The sequence below is a fragment of the Strigops habroptila genome, chromosome 10 (assembly GCF_004027225.2).
Source record: "Strigops habroptila isolate Jane chromosome 10, bStrHab1.2.pri, whole genome shotgun sequence".
NCBI classification, from domain to species: Eukaryota; Metazoa; Chordata; class Aves; order Psittaciformes; family Psittacidae; genus Strigops; species Strigops habroptila.
The window spans coordinates 19,777,347-19,798,565 of NC_046359.1; the positions used below are offsets into that span (position 1 = coordinate 19,777,347).

The 21,219-nt window shown below is 41.1% G+C and overlaps 1 protein-coding gene across 4 annotated transcripts in view; it reads left to right on the forward strand.

Moving 5' to 3' along the window:
- The window catches only part of KIF26B (kinesin family member 26B), a 305,074-nt gene that overhangs the window by 82,191 nt on the left and 201,664 nt on the right, over positions 1 to 21,219 (forward strand). For 3 of the 4 annotated variants that reach the window (XR_003993480.2, XR_003993481.2, XM_030499568.2), the window contains exon 3: positions 16,887 to 17,420. Coding sequence is in view for 2 of the 4 variants with exons in the window: in XM_030499568.2 (XP_030355428.1) it covers positions 16,887 to 17,420 (534 nt within the window). In the remaining 2 variants the exon portion in view is untranslated. The remainder of the gene's footprint in view (positions 1 to 16,886; positions 17,421 to 21,219) is intronic. The other variant, XM_030499569.2, reaches the window with a different exon arrangement.

The following is a 21,219-nucleotide window of genomic DNA, read 5'->3' on the forward strand; positions in this document are numbered from 1 at the left end:
CTCCCAAATCTGTCAGCAGGACGATGGCTGCTTCCCACCCAGGCAGAGTATTTATCATGGGGCTGCACATGTTTGCACATTTGCTCCTGTTTTGGAGTATGCTGCAATGCATTTGACAGTAGACACGATCATGTGTTCTGAGCCCAGTTTGTACATGTACAGTACATAATCTCTGTTCTGCCACTGTAAAGGAAGCCTAAGGATTTATGCTTTTGTGGGCATCAGGGAGAATGACCTTTAGTAGTTGTGGTTGCTATGATAAGTCTTCACATTGGACTCCCAAGTGCCAGCATAGCGAGTATACCTAAAGACAGGGAGTCTTCAGGAATTGTGTTCCAAATAGTGTTTTAACCTCTGGATGGGATTTGCACCTTGCTCAGTTTGCTGCATTTATTTTGCCAAATACCATAACCTGCACAGAGATATGGATTGCTCCAAAAGAAATGAGGAAAAGCATTAGGAACTTCCATCTGAACATCAGAAAACACTTTCACCATGTAGGTGGCTCAGCACTGGCACAGGTTGCCAGAGAAGCTGTGAAGTCTTCCACCTTGGAGATACTCAAAAGCTGTCTGGACATAGTCCTGGGCAAAGAGCTCTAGGTGGGCCTGCTTGAGCAGGGGGGTTGGACAAGATGACCTCCAGAGGTCTCTTCCAACCTCAGCCATTTTGTGATTCTGTTGCTTTGCTTCCCTCACTCAGATTGTACCAAGCACTCTTGGCTCACCCTGAACTGAGGACGAGGGCAAGGAGAGTATAGAAAGTCCCTATTTTTGTGTTTTCTGTTCGGGGCTGATGATGTCAGGAAGGAGTCAAAATTATTTATTCGTTGAATTGCAAATTCCCTTCTTGAAGTTCAAAACATTTCTAAATGTGATACAGAGGAATACTTTGTACTGGCTTCAGACCTTTGAGATTTATTTTTGTATTGTCCTCTGAAAGCTAACTTTGCACATTTTAGAGTAGCAAAGGAGAAGTTCTATGTAAATTTTTTAAATGCTAATATGAACATGAGGTAACTAGCCATAACAGAGTTCAGGACAGAAACATGTCGGTGCATATTTGTGTGTAAGAGTGCTGGGAACACCTTAGACATCTAACATTGCTGATATTGCTGCCAAGAATAAATGTGAAAACAGTTGTGTACAAAGCCTGGCTGGGAGCAGGGGCAAGAGGTTGGATGGGGAATCAAAGATTCACAACTGTTATGAAAGATGGTGTAAAATGTTCTAGCTGTGCAGGTATAACTCTCCCTAGAAATAAAATGACCTTAATATGTATTAGTGTATCCTACTGTTTAATTAAAAAAAAAAAAAAAAAAAAAAAAAGGCAGACATGAAAATTCTGAATGCATACACACACATCAGACTTCATTACAGTTATATCTGCACTGGATACTAAGTGATGTCTCTGTAATCCTTCTTTTTCCATGTCCCTTAAGTTTCGCATAATAAATTCACAAAATGCTATAGAAGTGGATGCCAAAAAAGGTCTCTGGTGGAATTCTGTGAGCATGCCAGAAAACATTCTATAGTGGTATATAGTAACATGGGAGAGTGAGTTAAATTACAATATGAAATGCTGGGTTTAGCTAAGAACACCAAAAGCACTTAAAAGTGGGGGAGAAGGGGAGGGAGGGGGAGTTGGACTTCCCAGTAAGCTCAGACTGCCAGTCCCTATGGTAATCAGTAGAGTCCTCAATGCAGACTCTGTAAATATTAAAAACCCAAAAGATCCCAGTGTTCTAGTGTCATTTCTGGAAAAGCCTTGAAGACCTTACATGTAGCTTGTGTAGTGTTGATAAAATACGTGAAATAATTTCAGGCAAAGACTATGAGCTGGAGCCACAGTTCTGGTTATTAATATCTAATTGTAAAAATGGTTGTAAAAATAGCTAAAATACTTGTAATTAAAAATGTCAAGCAATTTGATTGTGAAGTGCAACTGTATTTCTACCTGTAAACTTAAAGTATGGGTAACAAAACCGCCTCTCCGCTTTAAACATACTAAGTGGGGCCACTGTATGCTTCCAAAAATGTTCTGTTGGCATATAGGAATTGGGTCCTTACATACAGCTTCCAGTTTGCAAGTGCAGTTCTGTTTACATATCTAGTATTCTTCTAAACTTGTAGTGCGATGTCCTGGAGCTCTTGTGCCTTTGTTACTCTGCTCATACGTGGAGATTCTGTCCCATTTTATTAGTATTTTAATTACTTGGTGGCTGCTGCTTTTAATTTTTTTCGTCTTTTTTTTCTTCGTCTTTTTTTTCTTCGTCTTTTTTTTCTGCGTCTTTTTTTTCTGCGTCTTTTTTTTCTGCGTTTATTCTTTGCTTCTTTCCTGCACCTGTAACAAACCCCATATGATCTTTGAGGAGAATTTGTCTATTCTAACTTAACACATGGAATATCTAAATCTAGACCTAGTGGCAGTGAATTTCAAGAAGCCGTGTGAGGTGGCAATCTCTGTTTTGAAAGTCTGGTCTTGGATGTTTTAAATTAGGTCAGTTGAATTGGGGGACTTGTCTTTGGTTGTCTTTATGCCCCATGACAATCGATCATTTCCCACACAAGATTAATCATATTCAGAGGTGAGTGGCAAGAGACCAGTAAATGACATTTCTGTGCCAGAAGGGGGACTTGTCCTTCTGGCTGGTGGTGGTGCTGCAATAAGTGGCCTTGGCATAAAGCAGCCTATACCTTATGGTGTTCAGCAAAGCCAGGAGAAACTCAGGTTCCCTGCGCAGGTCATTGACCTCAACTATTAAGATGCGTTTCTACCAGACAAGTGGATTAAGGCCACAACATGAAGGCATGCAGAAGGTGATTTCACTCACCAGTTCCCAGCTCTGCAGCCTTCCCCACCTTTCCTGTTGCAGCCTTTATACTTCCCTTGCTCTTCAGGAGCTGCCTAACCTCAGCTGCATTGGAGAAGGGTGGTGACAGCACTGATGTCACCTCACCCAGACCTCCTCCATGCTTACATCCACTTGTGCTGAGTAGGACTTTGGGCCCAACAGTAACATAGTGTGGCTGCTCATCAGCACACCTTCTGCAAGAATAGATAGTATGTCTTGCCATTCCTGAAGGTAGATAGTGCAGCTTCTGAGGAAGTGAAGGTTTTAACCCCCAGAAGGCTGCTCTGCCCAGTGCTGTTCGCCTAAAGAGTGTAGCCTTGCTGCTGTGTAGAGAGAATGGTACAACTGCCTTAGCAGTTAGGGAGGATCTAATGAGTGAATTCTGGTAGAACATAGCTCGGGGGGTTTACAACCACAAAATAAAACCTCATATTTGGCAGCTTTTCTTTGCAAGGTTTTGTGGTTCCCCTGCCAGGTGCCACTGCTCAAGGTGTCTGCTTTGGTCCTCATGGCTTATCTACTGCCATGGCACCAAGGTCCAGGTTCCACATACTGCTGTGATGGGAGCTGGCTGCAAAGGACAAGCACAATGCTTCATATTGCTGTGCATTGTGAATCCAGCCTAAAGCTGCAGTGACACCTTTAATCACTGCTGATCTGCTCAGACTCTTCCTGCCCTCCCACTCTGTCTCCATCTCAGTGTGGCTCTTCTGCTACAGCATTAGAAATAATGAGGTTTGGTACTAATTTCAAGACAGAGTGCTCCTTAGCATGTGCCCCATCTGCTTCAGAGAAGAACAAAGTAAACTCTGAAGGAACTGTCCAGGTCTGTGTGAATCAGAAGGAGTAGAGATATGTACAAGAGGTAAATAGAGACTAATATTATATTTAAATTAATGAGACCCACACTCTGTAAGTGAAACTAAGGAATATAAGCTAATGCAGTGGTAGGAGAGCTTTCTATCTCACAATTGAAGCTGGATTTACTCCCCCCCCCCCCCGATATGTAGCTTTCAGCTATCCCGACAAAAATTTAAGCTAGTACAATAACAACTCCTCTTTTCCCCCTTCTCTGCTCTGTTTCCCTGGAAGCATCTTTCCAGGATGATGTTGACACTATTCTTGTTTGTTTGGGTTTTTTTTAATTTGTTTTAAATCTAAATCCAGATGTCAGCTTGTCAGTCAATAAATAACAAAAAGTATATTCCCCCCCCCCCCCGCTTTGCATGAATTATGCAGGTATGTAGATTTTGTAACACGTTTACTTAATCAGTGATTGCTGAAATTCTTACAAGGTGTTTTAAGAGGCCACTGGGTTACTCTACTGATCATAATTGATTTTTGTTTAAGGATGTATGTCTAAGTTTTCTTAAATTGGGTTTGATTTCTGAATATGTAGAGCTGACTTGGTAGTGGAGAACCTGGAGCCTGAGTTTACAGGGGCTTGCTCTGTAGATTAATTGCAGGAGGTGCCTTTGGGTAGAGGGAGAGGGTGGGTAGCCTTATTCAGTGTATTTCAAGAGCAGTGCCATATGGCGGTGGCTATCTCTAGAACTAATAGCTTCATCCTTTCAGATGCCATTCCTATTTCCCTATTGATTATGCTGTGACTGGGTACACAGGGAGCCCTGTATTAGTCTGAAGTCATGAGCAGCGTCTTTAATCTTTACAAAGGTTGGAAATCCATTCTCCTGCTCGCTAGTTAGAGAGTTTTTCAGCTGACACTGTAACCTGAGGAACATTGTATTTTGGTTTGAGGCTGGCTAATGTTACCAGGCTCTATTGGAAGCTTTTTCTCCCCCCTTCTCCTTTCTTTTTTTTTTTTTTTTTTTCCCCCCTCCTTTTTCCTTGCATGGCTCACTTAGGGACTATCTGGAAAAAGATTTGTAATCTTAGCCTTCATCAGACCACACAAGTCAAGAAGCTGATCCCTTCTTGGGCTTGTCAGCAGTTAGCTTATTCAGGACAGAACAGAATGTGAGCTGTTGTGAGAGTGGGGGAGGCATGTTTTTAGCCCACACTTGTAGATTGGTGTCATGGAGGGCCAGCAACACCATGCTGTTTGGCAGTGAGGGCTCATTATGTGCCTGTCGCCTGTGGTCCCGCAGCAAGGGCTTGAGGCTTCTGTTCACAGTGAAGGGATGTGGGGAGGGGACTGCTTGGCCTCCTTCAGCTCTGAATGCTTTCATTGAGACCTTGGTGAGAATGCTTTCCAACTGAGCTCTGTGGCATCCTCCAACATTTGAATTGCTTGGGATATTGTGAGAGTGCAGAAGGTGGGGTACAAGCTGTGGAGGCTGTGACAGTCTGGTGTTGCACAGTGTGAGTACTTTTGAATAAACCCAATAGTCCTAAACTGAAACGGTGCCTACTTTCTGAGTTTGGGATGTTAGAAAGAGATTTAGTAGCTGTACTCCAAAGCTCCCTTAATGTCATAAATCTGACTGTAAAGATATACATTGAAACAGCATTTACCAGCCTGGAGAAGTGCAGTGGTAAATGTTAGACCATGTTCAGAAGTAGCAGTGTTCTCAGGGGACTGACCAAGGCCCACAGAATCATATTGTACCCTATATCAACTTTAGTTGGCTTCAGATCCATGAAGGTTTCTGCTACACCCACATCATCAGGTACTTGGCAGCCAAGTGACCCACCAGCCTCTGAGGCCAAGCCAGTACCTTCCCTTTAGAGCAGCCTTGCATCATGCACCTGTGTCAGCCTGAGTCAGTGCTGGTGTGGTAGGTGCCTTCTGGATCACCTTGCAAGGAAGCAGCCAAAAGCAGGTCTTTTGGCATCTGCAAAAGCTACAGTGAGTGAAGTTGGAGCTCTCTTCTTCTCACGTAAAGCCACACTCAGCAGCCTAATAGCTTCCATCCTGACCACAGCTTCATATCTTCCCCATGTGTCTTCCTGCACTCACCAGTCCCTCAAACCCAGGCTCTGTCACCTACCCTTGGCACAAAATACCCTGTGCAATCCCTGCCTCAGCAGATGCAGACAGAGTCTGCTGAATTGGAGCTGAAGCATATGCTGAAGTGCACAGATTAGTTTATGGTTTGTGTAGAAAGTCACGCACAGAGTTTAATGAAATTTAGCAGGTACGTTTGCAGCAGACTTAAGAGAAAAAGGCTGTGTGTAACAGGCTTGTCATAACACACATTCTACTACTTGAGCTATGTTAGCATAGTTAAACAGTGCAACTGCCCCAAGGCTGGAGAACAGAGCTTTGTCTGGCAAAAAAGTGTCCCATGCACTGCAGTTTATCCTCATATTGTATGCGAGACAGTCGTGACAATGTAATTCTATTCCCACTGAGACTTGGCAGATTCTCGTTACTTACATCAGTTTGTTTGGGATCTTGTTTTTTCTTCTTCCTCCCCTTTACATACTCCAAATATTTATACTGTGCTAACCAAACATAAACTGATGCTGCAGCTGCAGTGGAGACCTGAAAACAACTTTGCTCCTGAAATTATTCCCAGCTGGAAAGCTGAGGTGTGCTTCTGCTTCCTGCCTTGTATACTAGGTGGAATAAATGTTCTTTCATGGCTGCTCTAATGCTCTTAGATTTCTTTTTACATAGAGGTTGGGAGCACTCAGCACACTTGAAGGTAAAGATTTTAACTTTTGTGGTGCATTTTTGTTTGTTTTCCTATGTCTGTAGTATTTTTGTAAAAGCATAAAAATGGTATCAATATATCAAACTATCGTACATGAGAAATGTGTACGATATGGGGGCAGCAGATGTAATAAGATTCTAGGGAGAGAAGTGTATTTACAGATACAAATTTCATGTCCAAAGAAAAGTCTTTGATATGTTACATCTTGTTTTAGGGGTTCCAGGGATCACTGGCGATAAATACAAGTGATTCCATGCACACAAAAGAAATTAAGCAAAACCATACTTAGACAATTTGATAATTAGATCATTAACAAGCTCTAATGTAACAGTGTTAATGGAAACAGTTATAAATACAAAACTATATCGGGTTACCATTACGTCAAAGCTGAGGAGCTTTCACAAGCAACTTAACCCACCCTGAGGTAATGTAAAACTGTTAGAATAAAATTTCAATGGGTTGCACTGGGATTATTTTTTTTCCTCAGTTCATGTTGTTAATAAAACCAAAATCAAGTGTTAATAAAAATAATGAATAGTGTCATGCCATCCAAAGTGGTAAGTATGGTATCAAGTAACCTGAAGCTTGGATTAGTGCACAGAGTGAGGTGGGCTTGCCACAGCTGAGGAGCAGAAGGGCCAAAGGATATCTGCTGGGTTTGGGAGCTGTGCACCTGATAAGCCTGGTGAGCCTGAGGCAGGACTCCAAAAGGCTGTGCAAACCAGGGGAGGGAGCATGGGCATTGTATTGCTGGCAGGAAAGGAACAGGATGGTGGTACCTTTCACTTTCTGACGGAAAAAGGGGATTTCCAAGAGACTGAGTCACTGAATTGGGGTTTGAACTTTTACAAGGGCAGGTAAGGACAGGACAAGGGGGTATGGCTTTAGCTGAAACAGGGTAGATTTAGATTAGACATTAGGAAGAAATTCGTCACTATGTGGGTGGTGAGACACTGGCACAGGTTGCCCAGAGAGGCTGTGGCTGCCCCATCCCTGGCAGTGTTAAAGGCCAGGCTGGATGGAGCTTGGAGCAACCTGGTCTAGTGGAAGGTGTCCCTGCCCACGGCAGGGGGTTGGAACTAGATGATCTTTAAGGTCCCTTCTGACCCAAACCATTCTGTGATTCTATGGTCTTGGACTGGATGGAAGTTTGAAGAATCCTGAGGCAGGAATAAGCAGAGCAGCCCTTTTGTGGTGAAGGGCTTGGGGTAAAAGAAGGAGGTGGTAAATGATAACAGGCCAAATGTTACTGGGGGGGGGAAAGATGTAGCACATTGAAGTAAGACTGTGAGAGACTGTATGGCTAGCCATCAGGGGACATCAACTGTCTGTGAGCAAGTGGCTGTCAGCACCTGGTATGTGGCTGCTACCTAAAGCAGCAGCCCACTGCAGGCCTGGTATGTGTCAAGGAGGATGTTTCAGACAGGTGCTATCAAACCTCAGAGCTTTTATGCAGCTTCTGTCCACTTGAAACACAGCATAAACCTTTTGGGAAAGCAGGGTGGCATACAACATATTAATAGAGATGTTTTGATTTTCCTTCTATGCCAGCAATTCCATCTTCGCTCACCCCATCAGTAGATGTTTTTTTTTTTTTAATTAAAAAAGAAAATCCTTACATAGATCATTGCCTTGATTTCTCCTCTCACCCTCCTTCACCTCCACCCCCCAAATTATCAGCATCAGCTTCTAGTAGGTATCTCATGCTTTCCCTCTGCAACCTCAAAGGTTGCACAGTGAGCGATCTGGGACTGTTCTCCACGGTCTTAACTAACCCTCCAGCTCTCTCACTGCCCACTTGCTTGATCCTGGGTGCACTCACATGAAGGAAATGGCTCCTAGAGAAGACATGTAACAGCTCTGCAGATGTTGAGGTGCATGTTCTTTAGTTCAGTTGGGATTAAAAAGCTCGTGGAAATCCCTGGTCAAAACTAGCGTGAGATGTGACTGCCACCGAGTGATAAGTGCAAGTGTTGATGCAGGTTGCAACGCTCTGCATGCACAAAGGATTGAGAATCAGTGCAGAGGGGAGACTCGCTCCTATTTCCAAAATACATGTTTTTAACAATGCTGTCTAATGCAGAATGGAAACACAGAGAAGAGGCAAATACATTTTGATATTTTCATGTGCCTCTGACTGTGAATGTGCATGGGAGAGACTTCATTATTACTGTGAAGCGACTCTTGTCTTTGTAATACACCTTCCCAATGGTTAGGAACAAAACTAATTCTCTGTTTCCTAGATGGCACACAGAAAAACTCCATCTGATTTGAATAAAGTGGGCAGGATTTTACTTTTACTTTCAGTTTTGATAAGATTAAGATTCCTTGGGTTACCTGGTGTCTTCCTATTCAAGGACATGAAAGAAAGCCAGTTTAAAGTGTGAATTTCAAATGGCTTTGTTAAACTGCAGTAAGACTCTTCAGGTTTTAACTGATCATAATTAGTGCTGTACTAAGGCTTGGGATGCTCTAATTCTAGTCAATGCATATCCTTGACCTTCCCAACTCCTCTCCAGTCAAGTTAAGAACGATAGAAATTAAAATTAAAAATTAAAAGAAGCCCCAAAATCAAAACAAAACAAAACAAAAAAACCCCAACAAAACAAACCCAAAGAACTCCCCCCCCAAAAAAAACCCCAAACAAAAGGAAAATCGTACATGCAAAGACAAAGCTCTTTACCCATTGTAAAAGCCACCAATAATCTGCATTGATCTATTGATCCCCCCCCCCAAAAAAAAACCAAAACAAAACCAACCCAAAACAGTGATTTTGCATGCAGTTTAAAGATACTAATGTTTCTTAGAGTGGAGAGAAAGGCGTAATAGTAAGCATGCGGAAATGGTTTAAAAAAACAGGATACAAAAATAAGCTGAATAGAATAAAAAGCTTTTTGAGTCTCTAATGCCTGTCAGTTGTGGATGTGCTGAAGCTGAACAAATTTGATAAAAAATATTACATACTGAATAGCTCTTTTGAGAATGCTAAGTTATGAAATAAACCCAACAATAATCTTTCTGATGATTGTTTGACTGAAATAAAAGGGATATGATTCTCAAGTTTGAAAAGCATTTAGAAGAGGTTTCAGCTTGCTACAAACCCCTTTATAAGTCAGGAGAACAGTAAGTATGTAGGTGTCACATATTCTGTCCTGACCTTCACACTTGTGATGTTTAGTTCTGTTCTTCAGGTATGACAGCCTTTTGAGAAATCAGTGTCAATAGTAGCTCAGTGCTGGCATTCATCAAAGAACTGTAATGCTCTTCTGACAGGAAAAGTAAGCTGAACTGTGAAAATGTGGAGGTGTGTGAGAACAGTAATTGCTACTGTAGCCTGGTTACTCAAAGAGGTCTGGGTGATCTGTTGATTTGATATTTATCAAAGCTTGGAAGAATGGGGAATTTTGAAAGGACCAAAGAAAACCTAATGTTATTTCAGTATTTTAACAGGTCTGGCACATGTAATCATAGGTCCATCATGCTTCATGCTTATCCCAGATGGGTTTGAAAGGGCAGATAACAGAATATCAACAATAAAGAACAATGTCTTTCTGAATGGCAATCAGTAGCATTTTATGAAAGAAAGGTATCATCACATTTGCCACTATGATGAGGGCTGAGACTAAACATTTGTTTAATAAAGCTAACAGTTTGTAAGCTCTTGAAAGCATCTAATCCTAGCAACAGTTAGGTCAAATTTGTAGCCAGCCCCCAGTGGAGTGAAGAGGCAGCAACAGCAGTCGAGTTCTGTAGGGTGACTGGAAACCTGAGCAAAAATGCATCTGTGGTACATTTGGATTGCATGCATGAAACAAGACTGCTTATAGCAATGACGCACAAAAGTAACAAGTGGTCGAGGTGAATAATCAGTTGAACACAAGCTCATAGTGTGCTCTGGTGGCTAAGAATGCAAATGCAATCCTTCCAGCACTCAGGCAGGAAAATACAAAGCAAGGAGAAGGGAGCTGCCGGTTTTTCTAGCACAAGTGACAAAGCTTCTGTGGTTCTGAATTTGTTTCTATTCTTTGCGTTATAAAAAGGGTGCTGGCAAATTCTGCCCCTTCAGCAGCAGCTGAGTTTGTGTACCACATAGCTGTAGAAGCCACCCTCCAGGTCATCCTGTGCATGCTGTGGCTACAGATTCAGTCTGGGCTGCAGAGCTCTAGACAACTGCATAGCAGAGATCATTGGGCAAGGCTTCGATTTGCACCACTGAATGTGTATTTAGATTTTCCTGCTGCGATTTCATCTCTTCTTCCCAACCCAATTAAAAATCTGGCTGATGTCTAGCTATCAAATGCTAACACAAACACCTGTGTGCCAGATGTGTACAGCTGTAAGTCCGGCAGTGCTGATCCATCATCAGAGCCATAAGCCAATTCATGGAGCAATTAGAAAACACTTTTTGTTTTCCCCTTCCCTTGTCCCTCCTCTCCATTTTTAATCCTTCTATTTTTTCCAGGGTTTTCTCTCTCTGCTTCCTGCTGCTGCAAGCTTACAAGGTGAGCCTTGCTCAGACTTTCTGTCCCTTTCAGATAAGAAAACAGAGAGCCTAAACCAAAGGAGCACTTTTTTTTTTTGGCTGCAGTGTGGCTGGTTTATACTGACAAATGTTAAATTATAGAAGACCAAATGTCAGTAGCATGTGCCAGCTCAAGAAAAACACCTTGAAAATAGTAACCTTGTGAGGGCTACACCAGACAGGATTAAGATTGGATTTTTCCTTTCCCTCTCTCCCTGAAAAGAATTGGTCCCCCAGATGTCTTCTGGAGATACTGACAAGGAAAGGAAGCACTCTCATGGGCTCTTTGAAAGTGAAGGCTTGTGTCAGCAGCAGAAAGCAGTTCATTAAGTTTGAGGGACAAACATGGTAATAGTTAAAAAGGTGGGATATGATAACACTGCGGAGGTTTTTACTGCAGTTGGTAAGACAGTCTCTTTACAAGGGCTTGCTGGAAACAGGCTAATGTAAAAAGCCTCTTTCTTATTCCACTGTTTTCCTCGTGACTTCTGTTGCTCCTTTTGCCCAGGTTCCCTACTTACAGCTCCCCATTTCAGGATTGCCTCTTCTCTCCTCTTCCTAGTATGTAGTAATAGTGCTTACAGGGGACATTCCTGCTGGGGAAAGGAGTGAGTTTCAGAAGGACAGGGGAAGTATGTTCTCCTTTTCTAGCAAAGATGATGAGGGAGTTCCATTTTCTCGGCTGAGGGTGGTAATAGATGCCTTAAGTGAGGAAGGCATGTTGGGTGTGAGGTAAGTCTTGTGTAGCAGAGAGGGTAAGGCAATGTGGTCTTGTGCAGAGCAGGTGTCAGTTACTGTGTACAGAGTAACAGAAAAAGGGAGGCTGCTCCTCTGCCCCCTTGGTCTTGCTTGTGTGCAACTTTGGCTTTTGCTTACCAAAACACTGCTTGTGCTAGCGGAGATACTGCCGCCTTACATAATTCAGTCTTAGCAAAGTTAACTGATTTTTATCCAAGGGTTCCCAGCTCAGTTTTATGGTACAGTGCTACTAATATAGTTGTAGTGTGTATTCTGTCATGCTTATTTGAGTAAAAACTCCCATTGACTTCATTTTATTTGAACATACTTTTGCTTTGACAGAAGTGGTGCCATTGTAACAGTGAGGGGCTGTTTTTCAACTGACAGGGCTCTGGAATGCTGAAACCAGCAAATCTCTGAAATGTAGCCTATAAGGTGATAGGATATGTTTAAATTAGGGTGCACAGTCACTTGGAAAATAGCTCAAGTGCGTCTGGAAAGTAAATTCGCAAGTATAATCTCTTTATTGGGCTGGGAACTGCACCCTCAAGAAAGAAAGGAGAACAGAGGAGATTTATTTATTTATTTCCTAAATAGAGACCAACCATGGACTAACAGGATTATGTTTAGAGCAGAGATGTTTGTACAGTCATGGAAAAACATGGGTTTTTTTATCAGTGTTAAGGCTTCCCTCCTACTAATGTTTCTTAATTAGTTCTTTTACTCCCTGCCTGTGGAGAGTGAGAGTCTGGAAAACACACTTCTTCCTGGGCAGAACTTTGATCATTGCTCTCCCCTACTTCTCCCCTCCCTGTGTATGATGGATTACATACCAGCAGTCATTGCTGGCTGACCATTTCAGAAACAAAAGAATTTCATGAGTCTTCTGTGGGCATCTTCAAGTGGAAGCTGACCTCTAAGTGATTTAGTTGGTATTGGCTGCTTTGTTTTTCCCTGAAGAGCGATGAATATTATTGATGTTGAAGGACACAATCTGATAAGAAAGTCTTGAGATCCATTGTATAGTTGAATTTTCTCTGAGATACAGAATGACATAGGGTTACAACATCTAACTTATGTAGGCTATAGTTGACCAAATCAAATACGGTTATACACAAAATCTTAGAGTATGTCCTATATTAGTGTCTGCCTGCTATGTGTTTGCAAAAACACGGTATACGTATGAGTAATATGTATATGAATCTGTGATCAGCTAGGTTCCATGTAACATGTAAAAATGCAAATTGTTTGTCCTATTTCTTGCCTGCTGCTCTGTCCACCAGTTGAGCTCTGCCTGTTTTCATCATGTCTCCTTGTGAGGTTTATGTAAATGTACGTGTGAAACGGGCTATGCTTCATGCTGAAAGTGGTTGTTTGCTTTCTCTCTTGAGGAAAATGGGCAACAAGCTGGGTAGCAAGAAGGAAAGGATTATTCTCTTTGTAGTCTCCTTCCTTAGAGATGAAGTTAAAATGTCATGAAAACTACAGCAAGGTACAGATTTATAAAGGGAGACAAAAGAGAGGAGGATGCTACTGCATTACCATACGTGATCATATAGTAGTGCTGTTCCTCCTCCTCCATGAGGTCAGGACTGCATTCACTTTGGTACAGCTGTGTATGTCAGTGTTTCTTAACTAGTGCCTGTTCAGTAGGTACGTTTTCACTGGGTAAAGCCAGAATTTCTCAGCATACCTGGCTATGGTGGTCTCTAAAAAGCAGAACTTCCTTACTCTTCCAATTTTCCTGTGTGGTTTTTTAGCTCAGGACCAAAGATGAGGGGTTAATTACTAACTGGTTACAGTGGAGAAGGTGCACAACTAAACATATCTGGAATTGGTGTTTACTTGAGCTTGAAAACTCAAAGGTAACGTGAAAAGGCTCCTTGCAACAAAGCTCAGTATGCACTCTGTTTAGTTCACTGCTGCCTTGTGCATTTATGCTATGGTCTGTGTTATGACTGATCTGAAGCTTTCAGACCTCTTACACGTCTTCATTTGTTTATTATAAGAATAGGAGTTTATAGTAATGCTGTTTATACTAAAGATGGGTGAACCATTACAGCAATCAGAGAAACCATCATGAACCTTTGCCCTGAAGTCAAACCAAACTCTTTTGTGATTTTTAAAGTTCTGTTTCAGTTTTCAGTATCACTGTACTTTGTTCTGTAAGAACTGGAAATGAGTGCCAAAATGTAAATGATATTTCCAGTGTCAACCTCAGATTTCACAAGCAGATCTACTCTCATGCCAGGGAGTGTGGAGTTTATTAGACCTCACAAGTTTCACAAGTAGTGAGTATAACCTTTCCAACTGTGCTGCTTGGTGCAGCTAGTTCAATGTGCTTATCCAATGAAGCTTGTCCATCACTATTTCCTATGTGACAAGACACTGTTTACTGAACAAATAAGCATTCCTAGGCGAATGTGTGCAAATGATTGCTTACAGATGAAATACTGAAACAGAAAGTGCCGTGTAGCTGCATTTCCTTGCTATTCAAGCAAGGGTGTAGTGACTGCCCAGCTTTGGCCTCCTTCCTGCTAAATGTGTTGCAAGCCTGTCAGCTGATTCTTCTGTGAAATTATGGTGGAGCTTCCCAGTGCAGAGTAAGAAAGTAAACTCTCTTTTAGGCTCTATCAGTTTTGTTTTGAGAGCAAAATGTGACTAACATGTTTCTGGAACCTGAGTTTCTCCAAATTTATTTGCTTTTTGTTGGCTTTTCTCTTTCATATTCCAGACTCGGATCCATCTAGTAGAGTCTGATAGATTAGTAGGGCCAATCTCGGGAGTAATCAGTTCAAGTTGTGCCTGTGTCCTTTCTGCTGCTGAGGAGGAAGTGTCTTCCCTCTCTCCCTTCCTCCCTTCCTCCTTCTCTCTGTCTGTCTGTTTATTGTTGTATCAGAGAATGATCTGATGTTTGTTTTAACACTGAGATGAAGCTGAATTCACTGCTGTCCAGCAGTCGTTAAAGTTGGTGTACTACTTGAATATTTATATCATCCTGGCATTTGCTTACTTTAGAGAAGGCTTTATTTCCTTGGAATATGTATCACAGTATTCAGGAATTTCCATGTTGAACTGCTGCTGGATCTGAATGTTGTATATAATTACCTGGGTTCAAGAGCAGTTGCCTAAGGGAAGTTAACTTTCAAAGAACAACTAGCTCTGTGGCACTAGCTAGCTGAAGGAAGAACTGGCAAGGATTTTTCCTGGACTGACATGGAGCAGCCTGGAAAGAAGACTCACACCTCTCTTCAGCTATATGGGTATCTTTGTGTAGTTCATTATGGGAAGAGCAGAGAGTCCTTTCCCTGTATATCTGGCATCATGGATAGGGTACCTATATCTGATGTGATCTGTTGACCTAGTTATGGTATGGAAAATAAGATTTGACATCTTTTGCATCCTGCTTTTTCCCCTAATTTCCACCAGTCCCTTTCCTGAAGGGTAAGTGGGGAGGGTTGGTGCAGAATTTAGTTCCTGCCTTCATGACACAATTTGATTCTCTGACCCCCTTTGTGCATAGAATAGAAATGACCAGCTTGAGGCTTGATCAGATCTCAGCCTCCTGTTGTTTCCCATCAGCTTATATGACTCTCTTGAGCTTCTGGGGCTAGAACCACTCTTTTGCTGCTGTGCAGAAAGAGGCACCATGATTTATGAATCAATTAATCACTGCATGCTGAGGAGCTGTTCACGGTAGTTAAACAGTGAAAATAAAATGCTTGAGTATATAATAAAGACAGAGCATAATGAATATGACCCTCTACCAGTGAATTCTCTTCCTCCCTGTATTACATGCCCTACCCATTCTTTCCTGGCACAGCCAAACTGATAAAGCCACAAAGATGAAGAAGAAAAAAATATAAATAAAGATTCTGATACTGTCTGTAAATTTTTATGAGCAATCATAAGAAGATCCACCAATAAATCTACAAAACTTAAAGGGGGAAGGTGAAGTCTGCTCTGCCCTGCCTGGCCTGTGAACCTACAAAAATGTGGTGTGAAATTTCCGAGAAATGTTTCCGTCACGTAACTGTCATTGTTTGCTCTGTGTAACACACACATCCTTGCTGTGTGTTTCTAAAACTGCATGATACTGTAAGAACTAGGCAAGTTTGGTAGTAAGCCCTTGCTATGGCTGCTGTTCGTGTTCAGAACTTACTGAAGCACTTTGCAATTTAGGCCAGTGCTCAATGACTGTAGTCAGATCAGGGTGGCATATTGCTCTGTGGAGAGCACCACTGACATTCGAACATCTGCCTATGAGGTAAGCATATGAGGCAGGAGGTTTTAAACCTGATCACACAGTTTTGCCCCACAACTATGCTTTCCAAGAAGATTATTCTTTACAAATTATTTACCCTATATGTGTATTATTTTTGAAGTAAAATTAATGTTTTATTTTACATTATCAGTAGATACCTAAAATAGTCATAGAACATTTTATTAACAGGAAAGTTGTTGGTTGGTGGGGTTTTTTTTGTGTTTTTTGTTTGTTTTTGTGGTTTTGTTTTTGTTTTTGGTTTTGGTTTTTTTGTTTGAACACTGTATTCTTGGTAAATGAAATGCTGAAAAGCTCTTGAAAACTTTATCAAATACCCATCTGTTTTGAATTCTGAAAAAGATTTGGTGATGGTACTTTTTTTTTATTTTTTTTCTCTATAGGCAGGCTTTGAAATGTTACATTTTTGTTGCAGAGTATTTCTTGGATTTTCTAATTTCCAAAAGCTGGCACTGATGAGTAGATGGATTTGTGAACCTCTCTACAAGCCCACTAGTTTTAGTGGAGTTGCTCTTGATCTCGCCTCTGTAACTAAGAGTATTTTTTGTTCAAGCCAGAAATTAGGTGCAGTGGTGTGAAGCAGGTTAATTCGTTCTCTCTGCCATGCATTGAAGCTTGCAGTGGAATTATAATATTTGCCACTTATCAGTAAAAGAATTTTTTCTTTCCAACACAATCTCGTTTCTCACTTTTGTTCAGCTCTGCTGCTGGCATGTTGACTGTGTCTAATGGCCTTTGTTTGCATTCTAAGCTTAACTCATAAATTGGCTTTTGAAATGCATAATCAGCAGTAATAATGTTTCACTGTGGTGACCATAGTTAAACATTTCTCTCCTGTCCTCCCTTCCCCCTTTTCTGTTTGATTTTTAGGACCCAGGTTTCTCTTCAGTGATTCATGACAAGCTCCAAGTTCCTAACACCATTCGCAAGGCATGGAATGAGAAGGACAACAGATGTGACGTTTGTGCCACACACCTGAACCAGTTGAAGCAAGAGGCCATTCAGATGGTGCTGACCTTAGAGCAAGCTGCCAACTCAGAACATTATGATGCCTCCCCAGGCTCTCCCCCACCTCTCTCCAATATCCCAACGTTGGTGAGTCCTCGGCACATGGGCAGCCTGCAGCCCAGGGACTGGGCATACATGCCTGTTCCTTATGCTACATCTAATTATACGGGCTTTGTTGCCAATAAACACAGTGGAAAACCCAACAGTCTAGGAATTGTCAATGGGGTGGAGAAGAAAAATGGCTCTCCTGGACACCAAGCCAAGGTCAGCTTTCAAATGGCCACCAGCCCCAGCAATGGTAACGTTCTCAACTCCGTGGCTATCCAGGCTCATCAGTACCTTGATGGCACCTGGTCTTTGTCAAGAACAAATGGCGTCACTCTATATCCCTATCAAGTAAGTATTTTAAAACAACAAAACATATTCATTTTCTTCTCACTGAAGTTTGTATGGGCATACCTAACACTGCTTGCTCCTGTGGGTAGGAGTAGAGCCATTCATATGGTTAGCACCAGAACAAGGAGTGCTATAAATTCCTGTTTACCTGATAAGGGATTGTGTTGGGGAGGCACAGATCACAGCCAGCATTAATTGGAACACCTTTCATTAATTCAGCTGTTAATAACAGATGTTATTAAAACAAGCTGATTTTAATAGGGGATAACCTGTCATAGGGTATATGCAATTATTCCCTCACACAGTTCTCACTCTCGATCCTAATACTTGATTGGAGGAACAGCTGGGAACCAACCACACTTGTTTACTCACAAATGTTAAGCGGCATTAGTGCTCCAGTGAATTCTGGGTTAGTATTCAGGAAGTACCCAGAAGGTCTTTTTCTTCATCATGTGTGCGTATGATCCTATGGTCTTAGTCTGCATATAGCAGGCATTACCTTCACTAATGTGTTCTAAGTTACATACATTCTTACTGATGCTACTCTGTGCTGGTTGCCTTTTGCAGATTCAACCGATTCTTGGTGTTTTGATTAGTATCAGTTCTCATGGATTCAACAGAGCCACAAGTCTCCAGAGCGTAGCAGTTCTAGGGGGATTTTCGAGTACTGCTTGGCTTGCTCTTTTCTTCTTCTTTGGCCTGCTGTTTTCTGGTATACCACACTCATAAATACCTGTAGAACCCATCCACAGCAGCTGGCGCAGAAGAGACTTTTTTGACAGGAGGTAGGCTTTCTGATACACTTAGCTGCAGGTGGTGGGATTTTTAGAGTGCCCAAGCACTTGTAGATTGCAACATGAGCCTGTTATTTCTGAGTTCTCCCAGCCATCCCTGTTGGCTTCCTTAGGCATATAAATATATTTCTACTAAGTTATGAACAGATTGCAAGATAGATCCCTAAATTAATATTGAACATTTATTAGTATGAGTAACTGATACTACAGCCAGAAAAAAGTGATGTTGTTCATAAGCATTAAGCTGTTGTCATGCACAGAAGAAGACTTGGTAAAACCAGAAATGAACTACAGTTATTTTATCTGGGAAATATGTGACTTTATAGTTTTGTGGATTTATGCTCTAATGAACCTGAATCACATTTGGGCAGGTCAGTATGGGATCATAGTTTGATCTAAGAAAAAAAAATAAAGAATGCACATTAAGAAAATGGAATAATTATTATTTGTATTGGTAAAAATGAGTTCAGTTTTATTGCACTCACAATCTTTTAGGTTAATGTTCTATGAAAATGTGGGTTTTGTTTACTTTTTGATAATGTTCATGGTTCCCAAATTGTTCATTTTGTCTTAAAAATACTCACTAAGGAGAATCTGATATTCAGAACTTTCCAGACTGATCCTGTAATTTGGCTACAGTCAGATTAAGGAATGTTCCCTACCATTTCCCCCTCTTTGATAAACCTTAAAATAGAAAAGATGACCACACCCCTCGCAAAATAAAAAAAACCCAAACAAAACAAACAACAAACCAAAACACAACTAACCAGCCAAAAAAACCCTAACAAAACCCCCAAACAAACCCAACAAAAAACAAACCAAAAACCCCAGACAAACTGAAAGAGCCCCAAACAAACCTAGCAGTGTTGGTCTGTGATGGACTGTGTTGATAGGAGTTTTACATTCTCTTCAAGATTCCACCTTCAAATGTTAAAATTCTCACTTTACTCAAGTGTCACATTGAATTATCCAGTCAAGGAACAATAATAGTAGCTTTCGTCTTTAAACACGTTGAAAGGATTTTAGTGTTTTCTTATGTAGTATCCATGTCAGACTGGGAATTAGTCAAGTAAGAAGAAAAACTTTTCAAAGTAATTTATTTGTAATTTGAAGTAGTAGGAAAATGCAAACTTTGCTTTTTCTGCTTTTGTCTACAGAAACCAATTGTATTTGCTACATTTTCAGGAATGTTTTAATCTCCTATATAAATATACTTTCTGTTATATACTTAGAGTTACAAACCTCTGTTGGGGAAGAGCAGTAGGAAGATGAATCTGTTATCTTAATTAGAACCCTTCTTGATTTGAAGGTGAATGAAAAAAAGAGGCACCAGCTACTTACTTGCAAATGCATATACATTAACTAAACTTTCTTGCCTTCCCTTAAGAACAGTGATTAGAAAAACCTCACTGAGCTATGTAGCTCACATAGCTAAAAGGAATAGAAAATAATTTCTTGGGATAAAAGACCTTGCACTTCACACAGAGAGGTACAGTACCCTTCTACATCCTAATCTTGTTAAATTGATGTCCAGGAAGAAGTCAGTCTCATGGCTTTAGACTTAATGGCGCCTGTTGTAGACACCTCTCGTTGTATTAGCTGCTGTTAGACAATCTAGATAACTTGACAGAAATGGTTGAGTACCATGAAAACTGACTGTGTTTTCTTCCTTGAAGCATCACCAAAAAGAGAAAACATTAGTTTGGAAGTGACATTCTATGGCTCAGAATTGACCCACGGCAATTTTAGGCACCAAAAAGTATTCCTACTGTTGGAAGTTCTAGGATGTTACTTCCTTCTTAGATCTTCCCTTCCAGACTGCCTAAAATTAGAACCATGTTCTGAGGAATAGATTACAACTTAAGTTTCAATTCTGGTAGAAAAAAAAAACAACAAACATAAACCAAAGTGAGTCTTGTGATATTGTAAGGCTCAGCTACTGCAGTAGTGTAGGGCAAATCTCAATTGACATGCCACTATGCAACTACTTTTGCAAAAAGAGTAATTGCTATCAGGAGTAAGTAACACAAATGTGAATTTATACATTACTAGATTTAGTAATGTTTTTAAAGTCTGGAAAATAGAAGAAGTCATACTGTCTTCAACTGGAAATGCATGTCAGTTATAGAAGAAACTTTCTAATAATTTTGTGGAGGCATTTTAGGAACTCATCAACAGAGTATCCTAAGAATAAGTCAGAGAAATAGCTGCTAAGAATTGATTAGGCAAAACTGGTCCTACCTGGAGATTAGGAGGTGGTGCGGATGACCCTGTCAGTCCCCACCAGCCCTGTTTTATGTGATTCCATATTTAGCTACCCCTTGACTGGACAGAAACAAAAATCTGGTTCCAAAAACCTGTGATGTCCTGTAGGCCTGGCTGACAAATGAACAGCCAATGCTGTTTTCTGCAAGGAGCTGAGTCAAATTTTGCTGGTAAGTGGTCCTCTTACAAAACAGGGAATCAGAGGCAGGGAAAGGGAATTGATTGATCTTAAACAAAAAACATGGCCTGTTAAAATTCTCCTACTAACACCTGAATGCTGAAATGGTTACCTGGTCAGGGTAGAAGTGACCCCTTTCTATTGAATAAATGTAGGAAAATACCAGCCAAAGTGCAACAGAAATACACCCAGAGTCTGGAAATTGTGCTCTTTTGGTCACTAGTAGGTAGCATTTGCATACCCTGGGGATCAGACTTGTGTCTTAACACTTGCTAGGGCTTCTGTTGAGCTCCCTATCACTCAAAGGGATTTCAATCCTTCCCTGCTCAGGGAAAACTCATTTAAATTGGTAAGGCTTTAGCTGAGAAGGGCTGTAATTATTTATGCAGCTGTTGATGCGAATTACAGGATATCAAGGTGTTAAGTACATTTCTGTTGCTTAATGGTTATCACATAACACCCCTATAGAAAAAGAAACCTTGGGGCCTGGGGTACTAATGTAGGAGCCAAAAATCCAAATACATTGATGAAATGATTGCTTTTTGTTTTTTTTGTAGAGAAT